This window comes from Podarcis pityusensis (assembly GCF_964106645.2).
Source record: "Podarcis pityusensis genome assembly, chromosome: 5".
NCBI lineage: Eukaryota > Metazoa > Chordata > Lepidosauria > Squamata > Lacertidae > Podarcis > Podarcis pityusensis.
In genome coordinates, this window is record NC_138032.1 from 96,194,800 (window position 1) to 96,211,732 (window position 16,933).

Below are 16,933 nucleotides of genomic sequence, written 5' to 3' on the forward strand. Positions count from 1 at the left end.
ACTTGAGTCCCAACAAAAAGGAGCTGGGTGCCATCAGCATACTGATGGTTCCTCACTCCAAATCTTCATACAATCTTACTCAGCAGCTTCAAATAGATGCTATGGGAGACAAGATGGAACCTTTGGGATCCAACAGCATAAACACCAAGGAGCCAAACTGCGATTTCCCACTACCACTTTCTGAGCTGGCCAATAATCTACAGTTTCCCCAACCCACATTCTTCTTGGGTTCCTATATTACAAGTGTTCTTCTCTCTCTTATTACACCAAAAACATAGGTAGTATACAGAACACCATAAAGAGAGACAGAAAAAGTTTACATTGAGGGCTTCTTTTAACCTGATCATATTAGGAGATATGTCAAAGGGTAAGAGCTTTCAAATTTTATATATTAGGCTAATCACTGTGCCCTGTGATTTATTAATAATTTGCACTATTTGATTTAGCATCTGAAAAGCTAATTTAGACATGCCTAAATGGGCACCCAGTCAATTTCTTCCTCTCCTTTGAAAGGCAGGCTCTTTTTCTATGTTAAGAACTGGTTTTCAAACTCCTGTAAGTTTCAAAACTGGTTTGTCATGCAGTAAAGTACTTCTGCTGCTCAAGAAAAACTTGCCTGTTAGGCAGAGAAACAGTTGCGTATTTCTTTACATCCTGGTCTTGGAAATTAATTCGAAATCATTGGAAATAATACACAAGACTTTCTAGTACAGAGGGATTTTTAATATTTGTGGTAATTGCCATGCCATGTCTGTTATGTTATGCTTAAGTGATGGGAAATTGTATGTTATCTTTCTAATTCATAAAAGAAGCCCAAATGCAGAAGCAATTTACCTGGCAAAAGAATGCTTTCAGAGTACTCTGAAACAGCAAAAGTATTCTGCATAATTTAACTTTAGATCATAAGACTGCACTCCACCAACCAGTCTATACTGGAGTAGCTATGGATTCGTGTTAGTAGGATTTTAGGGCAACCACATTCTACTGACTTATTGGATTGGAATATCCCATCCTGCTCACTCCAGTCCAGTGATTTACTTCCGATAGAGTAGCTTCCTCACTTTGAATGGCTTCTCCATGAATTTGATTAGGAGCATAAGAAGCTGCTGCCTTGTACCAGGACAGAATGTACTTGTCCATTTAGATAAATATTTCCTACTTAGGAAAAGGTATTTCATATCAGCTGTTACTAGTTCCTTTTAGCTGGAGAAGCCAAAGACTGAACATAGGATCTTCTGAATGTGGGATGCAAAGCTCTGCTGCTAATTTAATTTATTTCATTAACCTTGTAGGCTGTACTTCATTTCAAAAGAATCAGAGCCATTTCCAATGTACTATAAAACAATATGTTATACAAAGAAACAACAAACATATAAAACTAAGTTAATTTTAAAACCACCATTGATGACAAACCAGCAGTGGTTTGACACATCTCAAGATCTCAAATTGTCTAGATTTAATTCACTAAATTCCTGGGAGAACAGATAGATTTTAACCTAAGGTTACCAGACATCCCCGTTTCCTGGGGACAGTCCCCGGATTTACAAATCCGTCCCCATACAGAATTCATTGAAGTTGAAAAGTGTCCCCGGATTCATTGAAAAAAATCTGGTAACCTTATTTTAACCTGATGCCTGAATTCCATCAAAGCTGGGTCATTCTATGCCTACTGAGGGAGAGAGTTCTAGTTGGGGTTTTTATTATGGATTAGGACTGATCCCGTATTGCCACTTGCCGTGCAACAGCTGACAACAAAAAGGGTGACCTCTGCCAACCTCAGAGTCCAAATTGGTTGATATAGGAAGAGGTGTGGCCAGGCTATCATGGTCTGGGAACAACCACAGCTAATACACAGTCCTACAACACAGTGGAAATAGTCACTATTTCAGTTCAGAGCCTCAAGTTCAGCCCTGAATCTGTCACTTGAGGGTAAGTGCAACTCTGAGCCTCTTGGGCTTGCTGATCAGAAGGTTGGCAGTTCAAATCCGCTTGATTGGGTGAGCTGCCATTGCTCTTTCTCAGCTGCTGCTAACCTAGCAGTTTGAAAGCATACCAGTGCAAGTAGATAAATAGGTGGGAAGGTAAACAGTGTTTCTGTCCTCTCTGGCTTCTGTAATGGTGTTCCGTTGCACCAGAAGAGGTTTAGTCATGTTGGCCATGTCTTTGGACAAATGGTGGCTCCCTTGGCCTGATGTGAGGAGCACTACAACCCCATAGTCACCGTTGACTGGACTTAACTGTCCAGGGGTTCTTTTCCTTTAGCTTTACCATTCACCCAATTTCCAGGCAGGGAAACCACCCGTGCGTCTGTCTTGTGAGGATATGGCTTAAGTTTATTGGCCCTCTTCCAACTCATTACTGCTTCCATGGACCAGTACCTCCCAAGATGTCAAATACTGGGGACCAGGGCTTCAAGCAGGCAACTATTTGTGCATCTGAACATATATAGCTCTGTGAATGAGAACTACTGAACAGCAAGTTCTTCTGTGGTTGAGCAAGCATGAATATTTATAATATTATGGCCTAATATTTAGTTTGGGGGAAATAATCAGGTCATTTTCTGTAATGTAAGGCTTACTGACTTGCCAATAGGTATGGAGAAGCTTGAAAAAAGCTGTGCTGCAAACTCATCAAAAATAGAGTTGTTAATTGAACAGCTGACGGACCTATAACCACAACGATGCAGCTACCTCTATGATAAGTGTTGCTGTACATTTAAAGTCATTTGATAATTTGCTTAAGTAACATCCATAGATAGCAGCATGACATAAATACATTATTTGAAGCAACAACTATATCCAGCTTAAGGGTTTTAGTTTAGTAGATTTAGTAGGTTTAGATGAGCTGGAAATCATTTAGAAATCACAATGGAAATGGAATTGTTCATGCAAGTTTAGTACAGTGGTACCTCTGGTTACGTATTTAATTCGTTCTGGTGGTCCGTTCTTAACCTGAAACTGTTCTTAACCTGAAGCACCACTTTAGCTAATGGGGCCTCCTGCGCCGCTGCTGCACGATTTCTGTTCTCATCCTGAAGCAAAGTTCTTAACCTGAAGTAATATTTCTGGGTTAGTGGAGTCTGTAACCTGAAGCTTATGTAACCTGAGGTACTACTGTATTGAATTTTCTTCTACGTTTTATAAGGATACTAGTTTGAAGCTTGTTAACAGCTATAGCACTTGTGTGATATTAGCAGCTCATGTTGGTGTCAACATATATATGAAAAGGAGACAAGTCTTTTCAAACTGCAATTGAACTTATATCTTAAATTTCAAGAAGAGTTTTGAATAAATCTAATTTTATCATAAGGGCAGAAAATCCTGATATGCAGTAAAGAATAGAGATGAAAGAGGGTGGGCTTTTTTATTTTAAAAAGTACATATGTCCAGGTTATATTAAAGCTAGATTTGTTAGCTATCATTTCAAAATCAATATTCATGTAGATGAGTAATTTTGATAGGATTTCAGGGTAGGGGGATCCATTTTAGCTCGTATGGAAAAATAGGTGTCTAGGGGGGAAATGGGTAAGAATGGATATTTACCGAAGTACTATACTAATGTATATTGACAGTTAGGGCCACGTGAGATGTGATAGATGAGTTTTGTGTGTTTAAGTACGGAAATGTCATAAACACAATAGGAGCAGGTATTTCAGTAGCAAAATATGTACCTGAGTAAGAGGTGCTGAACTTTCTCCACACCTGTTTTTTTACCTTCCAGGTGCTTTTTGTGTAGTTGACCTCACTTCTAGTATCACAACTCAAATGAGGAGAACAGTGCTTGGGGAACAAAGTTGGATCATAAATAGTTGATCAGTTGACTAGTCAAATAATGGCCATGCATTTAAACAACGTAAAAGATACTTAAAACCTGAACATGTTTGATACTTTTAGTAATGACACAAACAGATTTGTCAGCTGTTCTTGTGAAACACTGAAATTAACTTTTAATTTGCAATGAATTATAACTTTTAATTATGGTAAGTAAAATTTATACAAATGTGCAAAAATCGCTGAACAATTCTTCACTTTGGTTATTATCCCACAAGAAGCAAATATTTAAAGGGTTTGACTTGCCAAGAACTTGAAGAAGTGCAAGCCATATTGCTTTCCTAGGTATAATCACTATGAGTTTCATCTTTGGACTTCCTTTGGAATGATTGGCAACATCGGTGGCATAATTTGAATATGCATACTTCATTTTGGGGTTTTTAAAAATAAGTGTAACAATAAATGGGTTTATTGTGTTTTCTCCCTACCATTTAGGCAGCCTACCATATGAATACAAGATTGTGATAGCAGGCAATCATGAACTGACGTTTGACCAAGAGTTCATGGCGGACTTAATCAAGCAGGACTTTTACTACTTTCCCTCTGTATCCAAGCTGAAGCCAGAAAGCTACGAAAATGTGCAGTCTCTCTTAACAAATTGCATATACCTTCAAGATTCAGAAGTGACAGTAAGGGGCTTCAGGATATATGGCTCCCCTTGGTAAGTATTTAAAAACTTAACAGAATTGATTAATTCTAAAATTGTTCTCATTTTGATGGTTATACAACAGGAAAAAATGGAAACCCGGGGTTTTTTTACAGCCAGAACTTGCTGTGTGGTGAATTCCGCACCCCTTTGTTGCGTTCCGGCACCTTTTTAGTGTTGCTGCTGGAATGGCTCTCATAGCTGCATGCTGGAGACGGCATGCAGTAGGTCGCTGCGATCTGGGCAGCAGCGCACCTCTTTTTTTGGGGAGTTCCTGCACCTCTTTTTCTAGAGAAAAAGCACTGTAGAAACCATTCCATATATTTTATAATAAGGTTTCAACAGTTAAATGATTTATAAATTAGATGAATTAAGAACTTTTGATCAACTAAAAAGTATCTTCAATTTATCAGGGAGCAGATTATAAATATTTGAATACAGGTCCTTATAAAAACTCTGTATAGCATGGAAGGATATACATATTCTGCCTTCCCTCATACACAAGAGGAGGCATGATAGATGTCTTGAAACCCAGAATAATCCCTGGCATTTTCAGACAGGACTTTGATCAGAGGCAGGGAAGCCACCAGACACAGTGAATCTCCTGCCATATCCAAGGACTGATCAGCTGCCAGAGAAGCTTCTATACCCTACTGCCAAGGGCTCCTCCCTTCAACCCAGTTTGAAGTCTATGGGAACCTGAGAGCAAAAGAAGCAGGAAAAGATTGATGTTTTGCCCAGTCATGAGATGTGCTCTATCAGTAATGGCACTGGTCTCTGTGGCCAATCAGGAATTTACTTTGAGCCTAGTTATTATGGGTGCCATCCTGGGTGCCTTCAGGAGGGATATGAATTGAATAAATAATAATAATAACTAATAGGTAAAGGTAAAGGGACCCCTGACCATTAGGTCCAGTCACAGACGACTCTGGGGTTGCGGCACTCATCTCGCTTTATTGGCCGAGGGAGCCGGCGTACAGCTTCTGGGTCATGTGGCCAGCAAGACTAAGCCGCTTCTGGTGAACCAGAGCAGCGCACGGAAACGCCGTTTACCTTCCCGCCAGAACGGTACCTATTTATTTACTTGCACTTTGACATGCTTTCCAACTGCTAGGTTGGCAGGAGCAGGGACCGAGCAACGGGCGCACACGCCGTCGCGAGGATTCGAACAACCGACCTTCTGATCGGCAAGCCTTAGGCTCAGTGGTTTAGACCACAGCGACACCCACATCCCTTCTAACTAATGGGTACCTACAAGTAAAAAAAAGCTAATCAGTTCTGGCCAGTTAATCTTTGTGAAAAGAGGCTTAACTTGAGGGTGTATTTTCAGAAATACAGTCGAAACTTGGTTCTCGAACTTAATCTGTTCTGGAAGTCTGTTCGACTCCCGAAATGTTCGAAAACCAAGGTGCGGCTTCCGATTGGCACAGGCGCCCTGGAAACAATAGCCAACATGCACATCAGATGTTCAGCTTGCGAAAACCGTTTGAAAATGGGAATACTTACTTACTTCTGGGTTTTCGCCGTTCAGGAGCCAATTTGTTCGTCAACTAAGCTCTTTGAGAACCAAGATTCCACTGTAACTACTAATCCAGGTTCACAGTGGAGGTGAGAAATCCTGGACGCTCCGGGTGGCGCTGTTGAGCTACTTTGGAGTATGTGGAACTCGTCCTATTGGCTATAAGACCTGGAAGACCAGCTCCCTTCATTGCAGGCCTTTTCCCACCTGACCTGGGAGGGCGGGGCCCTGACTAATTCCAGCTACAAAAGTTGAGGCTGCTGAACAAACTCTTGGGCTGGGGTGTTGTTTAGGACGTTTTGTTGCAATGGTGGTGGGAGGTCGTTTCTGTTATTGATAGCAAATTTTTGTATTGCTATTTTAGCTTTCTTATTTATATGGAACTTGTTCAATATGTCCGTGTATATATATAGAGAGAGCAAGCTGCCTTGAGCATGGTTTTAACTTTCAAAAGGCGACATAAAAAACAAAAGATTGCTTGCTCATGGGTCTGAGGAGAACTCCTGTATGAAATTCTGCAGAGTTGTGTTTGATTCCAACGTTTTATGGTGTGAGTCAATGGCTACATAAGAAATTTGAGACGGGTAGCCCTGATAGTTACAATGAACAAATAAGAGTCTTCAGACACCTTTAAGACCAAAAGATTTATTATAGCATAAGCCTTTATAGTCTACAGCCCGTGTCATCAGAAATGTGAAATATTATTCTTGGAGCCAAAGTTGGCATGATGCCAGAGATGTATGTGAAATACATCTCCCCAAATCATCACTTTTGTCTTACTCTTTTGATTAAAAGCAGCTGCAGGTTACGGAGAGCCAACGTGGAAAAGGGAGGGATATCCAACTCTTCCCTTTATGTTGACACCCTGATGCAAATCCCCATTCCAAAGCCAGTATTAGTTGTGGAATGGAAAACATGCAGAAAATGTATTTCCCTGTGTTTTTTCCCAGTGTTGATGGAGGGTGTGAATTAAGGAATTAAGCTTATTGAGGGCCAATGTTTTTAAAAAAACATTGGAAGAGAAATTGTTTGATATATGTGACAATAGAATATAGTGATGGGGTGGTTTTGCTTGATGAAGCATCAACAGAAGTATAGTGTCCAGATCAAGGGAAGTAATAGACTCCAGACCACACCTGGAGTCCTATGTCCAGTTCTGGGCACCACAATTTAAGAAGGATGTTGACAAACTGGAGTGTGTGCAGAGTAGTTGGATCAAGGGTCTGGATGATCTAGGGTCTGGAAACCAAGGGTTTGGAAACCAAGCCTTATGAGGAATGGTTGAAGGAGCTGGGTATGTTTAGCCTGGAAAAGAGGAAACTGAGAGGAGATATGATAGCCATTTTCAAATATCTTAAGGGCTATCACATGGAAGATGGAGAAGTCTGTTTTCTCCTGCTCTGGAGGGTAGAACTCGAACCCATGGCTTCAAGTTACAAGAAAGGAGATTCTGAATAAACACCAGGAAAAAATTTCTGACAGTAAGAGCTGTTCGGCAGTGGAACCTCTTGGGAGGTTATGGACCCTCTTTCTTTGAAGGTTTTTAAGCAGAAGGTTGAATGGCCATCTCTCATTGATGCTTTAGCTGAGATTCCTGCATTGCAGGGGTTTTTACCAAATGACCCTCAATGTCCCTTCCAACTCTACAATTGTATAAGATGTATCCAGCCACGTTGATGCAGGAACTCTTCTTCTTTGCCGATCACTCGTAGCCAAGTAAGATTGTCTTCCATGAACATGGTCTTAACAGTGAGTCCGTAAGTGACTGTGGAGGCCAATTCTGGATCCACAAATCCTTCCACAATGGGGACATAGGTTTCCAGCGGGGAGTTGATCATGGTGAGGGTTTGCCAAGCATGCCTTCCTCTTAGCACGTTTCCCCCTTTTGTCCTGAGTTTGAGCGTCTTCAAAGTTCATGACACCTTTGGTAAAGGTTGTTCTCCAATTGGAGCGCAGGCCAGTGTTTCGCAGTTGTCGGTGTTTGTGCTACAATTTTAAAGATTCACATTGAGAGAGTCTTTAAACCTCTTTTGTTGACCACCAGCATTACACTTTCCATTTTTAAGTTGGGAATAGAGTAGTTGCTTTGGAAGACGATAATTGGGCATCCGAACAACATGACCAGTACAACAGAACTGATGTTGAAGAATCATTGCTTTGACACTAGTGATCTTTGCTTCTTCCAGTACACTGGCATTAATTCACCTATCTTCCCAAGTGATATGTAATTTTTTCAGAGACACTGTTGATGGAATCTTTCAAGGAGTTGGAGATGGCATTTATAAGTGGTCCATGTTTCACAAGCACACAGTAAGGTTGGTAGTACAATAGCTTTGTAAACAAGTATTTTGGTTTCCCTGCAAATGTCATGGTGCTCAAACACTCTGCCCTTCAATCGGGAGAAAGCTGCACTTGCAGTGCTCAGGCGATGCTGGATTTTGGCATCAACGTTGGCCCTTGTGGAAAGATAACTGCCCAGGTAGCAGAAGTGATTGACACTTTCCAACGTTACACCATTGAGTTGGTTTTGTGGCACTGCAGAGAGGTTGTTTTGTGCTTGTTGGCACAGCACTTTGGTTTTTTGGATGTTGAGCAATAGGCCAAGCTTTTCTGCAAAGATATTTTGGATGGTTTGAAGGTCATTCTCCGAGTGTGCACACACTACGTTGTCATCAGCATACTTAAGCTCTATGACGGAAGTTATGGTAACCTTACACTTTGCTTTCAGCCTACTCAGATTAAAGAGCTTTCCATCTCTTCAATGTATGATTTCTACTCCGGTGGGGAGTTTCCTTCAACAATGTGTAGGATCATGGAGATGAAAATAATAAATAGAATTGGGACGATAACACAACCCTGTTTATCACCTGATCCCACTGTGAATGGTTCACGGAGAGCCATTGTTATCTGTGATTGTTGCTGTCATATTATCATGGAGGAGCTGAAGGATGTTTGCAAAGTTATCTGGGCACCGATTTTCATAAGGACAGTCCACAGGGCATTACGATTTACTAAGGCCTTAGTCAGGTCAATAAACACCATATACAGGAGTTGGTTTTGCTCTCTGCAGTTTACTTGAAACATTCAAGCGGTGAAAATCATGTCCACTGTCCCCCTAGAAGGTCTAAAACCATTTGGGGGTTCAGGAAGGGTAGCCTCAGATATTGTGAGGTGACGGTTTGCTAAGATCCTTGCAAGAATTTTGCTGGCTGCAGCTAATAAAGAGATACCTTGATAGCTTCTGCAATCCATTCTTTCACCTTTTTTTAAAGAGATAATTTTGGCATCCCTAAAGTCTGTTGGGATCTGCTCTCTCTCCCAGATTTTTTTGATTAGCTTGTGAAGTTGTGTAAGTTCAATTCCACCCACTTTGAAGACTTCAACAGGTATCTTATCAGGTTCGCTGGCTTTGTTGTTTTTCATTTGCTTAATAGCTGTACACAACTCTCCCAGTTTTGGAGATACTGCAAGCTCATTTCTAATTTGTTTTTGTGGGATTTGTGAGAAGACCTCAGCAGCTATGGGGGAGTTGTGGTTAAGGAGATGCTGATAATGTTCTTTCCAGTGCAGTGCAATAGCTTCTTTATCTTTTAGAAGTGTGGTACCGTTTGTTTAGCTATGATTTGTTGGCCCATAGATAGTCTTTGTGGCTTTAAAGAAACTCTGTGCATTATGAGTGTCGGCTAAGTGCTGGATCTCTTGAGCTTTTTTTACCCACCAGGTGTTTTTGCGTTCTCTGGTTTTTCTTTGACCCTCAGCCTTAGCGTTGGCATAGAGTTTTTTCTTAGTGGCACAGTTTCTATCTCTTTGCCAGATCTGAAAGGCCTTCCTTTTCTTGTCAATCATGCATTCAGTCTCACTGTCATTCTCAGCAAGCCAGTCCTGAGGTATAATCTTCATAGCCATCGTGGAATTGGTGATCTGTCCAGCAGTCGTTGGCACTCGGCATAGTTCTGGTAAGGAGCACATCACAGTGATCTTCAGCTCATACAGTTTATTACAGCTCATACAGATAACCCCACCAAAGTGGATTTTGTTGTTTGTGATTTTGTTTCTGTGTGTTCTGTAGGATTGGAATGTCCCAATTTTTCATGAAGAAGATGTGTATTCCACAGTTCCATTGAAGTGCAAACAAGTACAGAATATGATAATACTGTATGTGAAGAATATTATGTGCTTTGGGGGCATCAACTTCTGTTTTAAAACAATAAGATTTCTAGTACTGCAATATATGGCTGCTAAAATAGAAGTGAAAGCATTTGCAAAACATCTGGTAAAATATTAGAAGCCAGTATTGTGGTTACATAACATTTTCCATTGGTCTTCAGGTAGTACTTTGGTGCCTTGCCAAACTTCTTATCTCATCCCTGGTGAAATCAGGAAAATTTGTTTTATTTATACAGATTGCAGAATGCAGTTTTTTCTTTGCCATTTTGGTAGTTTTAGTACAGCATACAGGGAATACTGGGTGTGCATAAGGTGTATACTTATATTGGAAGTTCAATAAACCCACAGTAAACTTTATTACAATTTTAACCTTTTAAAGAAAATACTGAGGTGTCTGGTTTACGGTTCTATATTGTTGTTCTTTACAAGTCACATAAGTCTGGTATATAGGAAACAAGTTGTCAGACCTAATGCACATACCTCAGTGTGAATTTTCACAGTGTGAGTAAACTGTGAAATATATTGCAATTTTTTTCTAAATGAAAATTGGCATTCACCAGCTTGATGCTTGTATTGGTGTTAATCCTCCCCACCTGCAGATTGTTGTGCATTTATCTAAATTTAAAACCACATTTCACTTGAAATGCACCCATTTATCTCCAATATCCAAATGGTTTTGTATTTTCTGCCTATCCACCTGCTGTTTTCAGTTTGATCTTCCAAGTTAATTTTGTGTCTGTTATACATACAGCCAATACAAAAACTAAAATTGGCTTCTAAAATTACGAAGTAAATAACTACCATTCCCAATAGTATTTTTTTCTGTGGCATACCACTTTTGGCACCTATTACTAATTTGTAAATCTAATGTAAACATAGTAATTATCCTTTGACAATATTTCTGGACTCTTTCTTGGTATCTTCACAGTCGAAACATCGAATCATGGATGTAGATGCAAAAAAGACCTGCATTGCAGGTACAAGGAAGGAAAAGTAGTGGTGTTCTTAAGTAATATATTCTGCACTGCGGAAACAGTAGATGATGTTATACAATAGCAAACACTTCCACAAATTGCAGAGAGATCCTGCTGAAGCAGAACCTTGCTTTTTCTAGTGGCAGCTGCTGTGCCCAAATGGCTAAATGAACTGGACTTCCCTCCTCCTGACAGGTTCTGTTCAGTGTATTGCTGTCATTGCCCAAACAAATAGATATTGCTTAATCAGTAATACTTAATCTTTGGAATAAGAATGGGGTAAGATGCGAGACTCAGGTCATTGTTTTGTGGAAGCTCCTCACCCCTCTTGATTTATCCTCATCTGGACTACCAGGCAAGGGCAAGTGCTAGGAAGAGGTTTTCAAACACCTGCCTCTTCTTACTGTATGAAGGAAATTGCTGCCTCTTTCCAGAGGCTGATTTGGATGAGTCATTAGGCAATGTGTTAAGGAGTAGTAAATTGTTCCCTTGTAGGTTTTCATATATAGGATTGTAGTCTTCCACCATATAACTATGGTTTCATTGTTGCTTTCCAAAAGTGATTCTGGAAGTTAGTCATCCTCATAAAGCCTCAAAAGATCAGAATTATAATGTGGTGGGTTGATGCAAAGATATACCCTGCATTTCTCTTATGTGCTATCCATTCTTCTCAGAAGGAAATGAGCTTTCGTCAGATAAAATATTTTAAGAGGTGAGAAAACAATTGAACACTCTGTTCCTTGATAAGATTGATGTAGAGTTTCTTCTAAATTTGCTGACTGAACAGGTTATTTGATGAGGAAAAGTGTGCAATTATTTCATTGCACAAGTGAGGTTCAAATAAGCTGTCAAAGAAAACTGGATTCAGATCTTTACTCCTCCTCCCAGTTGATAGACTTGATTACTCCTTTTCTAATTGGGTTGCACAAACATCATCCCAACAGTTGCACAAGAGCACATCTGGATAAGGCATCTGGTCTTTTGCCTATGTTTTCCCAGCTGTTACTGTGCTCTTTCACATATACAGTATAATTAGCGAGCTTGCTAATCACATTTATCGGCCAGCAGCACAACCTCAGAATTTGAAAAAGTGTTCCTGTGATCACTGAAATTGACATCCAATAACTGATCACTAGGTTGCAAACCAGGATTGCTCATGGAATTTAGAACTCCAGATTGGCTGGAATGATTCACATGATCATAAACACAATGTTTGAACCTTGTGTTAGGATAATCTGTTAGGATTGTGTTAGGATAATCTGACCACTGCAGTCTCTATATTACTTACAGCATCTACCAGTCCACAGTGTCACCTCATATTCCAGTTATTTCATTCATTCCTCTTCTACTGATGATACTTCTCAGAGCTTCTTTCATTGTTCATTAAACATTTCTCCATAAGTAAAATACAATGCATAAGTAAAATACTATGCAACATCAAGACTGATTGGTTTATTTCGTACTAAAGATCCAATACCAGTTTTGCTAGTGATTGTCTTTTCTCAGACACTGTGCAGATTTTAACTATTGTCAAAGTGCATATCAAATGAAATAAAATACTTATTTAATTAAATGTAACTTATTTAAATATTAGTGTCCACTCCTATGTTGAGAAATTCAGGATTGCATTTCTGTCTTCAAATTAATGTTGAATTAATCTGAATATAGCTTTTAAACTTACATGCCTAAAAAGTCCGCTAAAGTTCCGAAACGTTTGAAAACTGAAAGCTGAAGCCTCAAATCGGAAGCCTTAATACGTAAAACTCAAAGCAGAAGCCGTGTTTCCTGTTTGACTTCCGAGGCATATTAAAAAAACAAGGCATTTTCTTCTGGGTTTTTGGCGTTCGAGATCCGAAACGTTTGACTACGGAGGTGTTCGAAAACCGAGGTACCACTATATTGCTATATGATGGGAGGTTGATGTCTTAAATTTGATGAGGTTTAGTATTCTTTGGAGCATAGAGAAGATACTTTATTTCAGATGTTCAGTAAATTAAAGTTAAACGTGACAGATGCTTAATCTTTTCATAAAAATACAGAATTGATCATCAAGTTAAAAAAATAATAATTTTAGCATTCAACACACACCGTTTTTATTAGAGCATTGAATTGACATTTTATGCCCAATGTTGTACTTACTCGGGCTCTCCGTTCTAGAAGCCACCATTTCTTTTCAAAACTCTTCATTACCCTTTCAGGTATCATTCTCAACTCTGACTCAAACATACTCCCAGCAAATCGCAGATGAAAACAGATACGTGCTTGCACCATCCCTGTTCTCACAGCATTTGCTACTTTGTGAACACCACATCCTTAATAATGGCTATAGATTACTGAAGGCTTTTCATTGCCTAGCTGTATACTGCAAATATTTACCCAGCACTAGTCTACCCACTGATGTGTATAGGCCAGACTAGGTCTGGGGGGGGGGGGGGAGAAACATGGGTGACTATCTCAGACAAAACAAGCATGCAGCGGTTTTGCAACAATGTCATATAGATTCTCCATAAATTACTAAGTGAATGAAGAATTACAATTCCAGAGAAAGGGACTAGTGTGGAAGCAACCTAACAGTTCTGTGCCATGCACAGTTTGTATAATTGTGTTATACTCAAGCAGCATACAGTTAAAACTTCATTCAATGTGAATGCTATCATTTCACACTCTTTTAAACAATATAATGCAAAAGTATGGACTTCATATAACTTTTTTCAACTGCATGGGCCTTACAATAATTTATTTAATTTTTAGCTATTTTGGAAATGGAAAGGAAAATAACTGATGTCTTGAGGTGTGTCTATTGTGGACCTTTATGCTTTTCACTTCTCCTTTAAGGGACACATACTATACACACTGTGCCTAGTAGCTGAATGTTAGAGGCGATTCCACTGAAAAGCACTGTGAATGTGATATGAAAGCTCAGTCCATGGAATACAGTGGTGATATATTCACTCACAGTAGTCATCATTTGAGGCTTCAGTCATCAGATGATGTACATGCATTGTTGGAATTCCTGCTGCATAATTGCAGTTATGGGATTTTTGTCTATCACATGACAGTGTATATTTTGACTCCACAAAGTGCGAAGTGACGGAGAAAGGATGTTTGTGTTACTGTGTTCCATGAAGTGGGACTATTGTCCTTTGTTTTTTCTCTTTGCTGTCTAATGCTAGAGAGAGAGGGTGCCATGTTCCAGTGCTCCGTGTGTGTTTATATGTAAATAAAGTAGATTAGCCAAAATGCTGAGTTGCTGAGATCTGCTACGCAACTGCGCAAACTCTGCGGATCCCAAAGTGTGCCGGTGTCTGTTGGCATCGATCGCTGTGATGTTCTGGCAGAAGAAAGCTTTTGAAGCTCCTGAATAATCGACTAGGAGGGAGAGAACATGCCAGTTGGGCATGTGTCTCTGCCAGGGTCCTACTCGATTGTAGGCTGAGCTCCTGACATGGATATGTGTGCCCTTTGTCCCAGAAATAATCAATGTATGTTTCCTGCACATTCTCAGGGTTTCCATATGTTGTATTTGCTTGCCTGGGATTAAAGTTTCTAGGATCTAGTTTTCTAGGAATGTGAAGTACCCAAATATGTTTCTGGAAAGTATCCAGCATTTTAGCTTGTACTAGCAGACAGAATGATCACTGTATGGCTGAACAGGTACATTTTGTTGTTGTTGGCACAAATGGAACAAATTCAATGCAAAAATGCGACTACAATAATACTCAAGGAGGCTGGGGCAGTGACAAGGAAGTAGGTCAGTGGGTGAACCCATGCCAAACTTGCATGAATAACTTGCACCATTTTAATGATGTATGGGGCTTTGTGTAAAAAACAACCGTGAAGTGGAATACAAACAGTGACAGATTATAGTATGTGATATAGCATGTGTCTCCTCAGCAGGTACAAAAAATGGGATGAAAAGCTCCTCCTCAGTCACAACCAGGAATGAGCATCCTGTTAAATTTAATTGTTTGTTTCCTTGCTTATTATAATGGTCATATATGCAGGATAATTTCAAAAGTATACCAGACTCTTACTTGTATGATTGTGGTATGAATTTTCTTACTTCAGCACAATGTTTTTAAATCTTTATTTGCTATACCGTAATCATAGTCAAAAATCTTTGCTTATTTTTGAAGGGAGTTAATCCTTGCATGCATGTATTATAACACGTAGTTCAGTTTTCAGGTACTTAAGAGAAAATAATTGAATTTTCAGAGTAAGTTAAGAAGTGTACTCCATTCAGCTGTCTTTTAATTTAAGGCCTACAAAATAAGAGACCTGTAATTTCACTATGGGGAATTGCTTCATTTTCAAGCAGTTCATAAAGCACAGGAATTTTAAAAAACCAATCCCCGAAAGCATTTCTTTTTCTTTTTCTTTTTCCTCGTTTCCTTAAAAGTTTAATTTTATGAGGAACATCTGGGGTTTTTTTTACGTTTTAGGTGGGGTTTTTTGTTTATGCTATAAAATAAAAACTTCTGCTACTAATTGTTCTTAATTTAATAGGGTGTCCATTCTTAAGGGGCAATCTTGCCATTGTGCATCCATGGATAAACCCCATTTACTTGCCATAAAGGCAAAAGTCACTGTACAATTACTTATATTTAAGTTCCATTCATTTCTGTGGTATGTAGGCATATGCAGCTGGATTGGAGCCATTTAAACTAATGGGTTAGCTCCAGATGTGCAGTATAATTCTGCACATGTTTACTCAGATTCAAATCCCAATATGTGTGTAGAATGAGACTTACTCCCAGGTAAATGTGTATAGGATAGAAAGCTGCCTTTGATACTCCAACAATGCTTCCCTCCAGCCAATAATTTTTAATCTGAGTAGAATTCTCCCTTCTCTTCTGGCCACAGTTCTGGTCCAATGGGGCGACGCAGACTGCCCATTTACTTAACAAATCCAAACGGCCAGATTTTGGTTGTCTCTGTAGAAATAACCAGCAGCTCACTACTATATCACCCATATATACAAATTGTGTACAAATGAGAAGGTGAATGGCAGAGTTTTTTCTGAAATATCATGTTTGTGCCATTGTTTTAGTGCACTTAATTTGTCGTTAACCAGATAAACAGAAGGCAGAAAGTCAGAAGAGGAGCTTTTTGTCCTCTTTATTTTACTGAGATAGCTTCAGCTTTTAATAATTTTTGTGTACATATTTGACATATAATATGCATGCACGTGCGTGTGCACGCACACACACACACACACACACACACACACACGTTTCAGTTTATTATTTTCTGCTTATTTAACTGAAGCCTGCTTTGAATTAGAAAAAAAAGTTGGCAAGCAGCTAGTCCATATGGTCTAATTACTTTTGGTATTTTGGAAGGGGGGAAAATGAAAGCCTTATGTGAGAAATTAAATTGAAAAGTGGATCTTATTTGGGCATTCCTTGTAAATTTTTAAAACATGTTTATTACACGTATATCCTACTTTCTTTAGTCTTTTGCCCTTCTCAAATTTATCCCTCACCAGCAGGAGTTCGTGGAAATTTATCAAATTATGTAAGCCACAGAGGTTAATCTTCAGGATTCCTGTTCACACAGGGAAATTCCCATTCTACAAAGAGTCTCACACATAGCTTGTTCTTGGCTTTGTTTGTTTCAGACTGGACTGTGTTTCCTAAACCTGGTAGTTCAGACACAGTTCTTTTCTGAATTACAGCTGAAGGCACACTTCACTCTTTTACACCACAAAAGTGTGAATAAGCCATCATTAGAGGAGTCCAACCTTTGTTCTTCATGGGTATACCTAAAAAAAGCAGTGACTCATGGAGAGATGCCA

General features: G+C 39.4%; 1 protein-coding gene across 2 annotated transcripts in view; it reads left to right on the forward strand.

Moving 5' to 3' along the window:
* Window positions 1–16,933, forward strand: part of MPPED1 (metallophosphoesterase domain containing 1) — an 83,073-nt gene that overhangs the window by 32,651 nt on the left and 33,489 nt on the right. For both annotated transcript variants that reach the window (XM_081005724.1, XM_081005725.1), the window contains exon 5: window positions 4,266–4,491. In XM_081005724.1, the coding sequence (XP_080861850.1) occupies window positions 4,266–4,491 (226 nt within the window). The remainder of the gene's footprint in view (window positions 1–4,265; window positions 4,492–16,933) is intronic.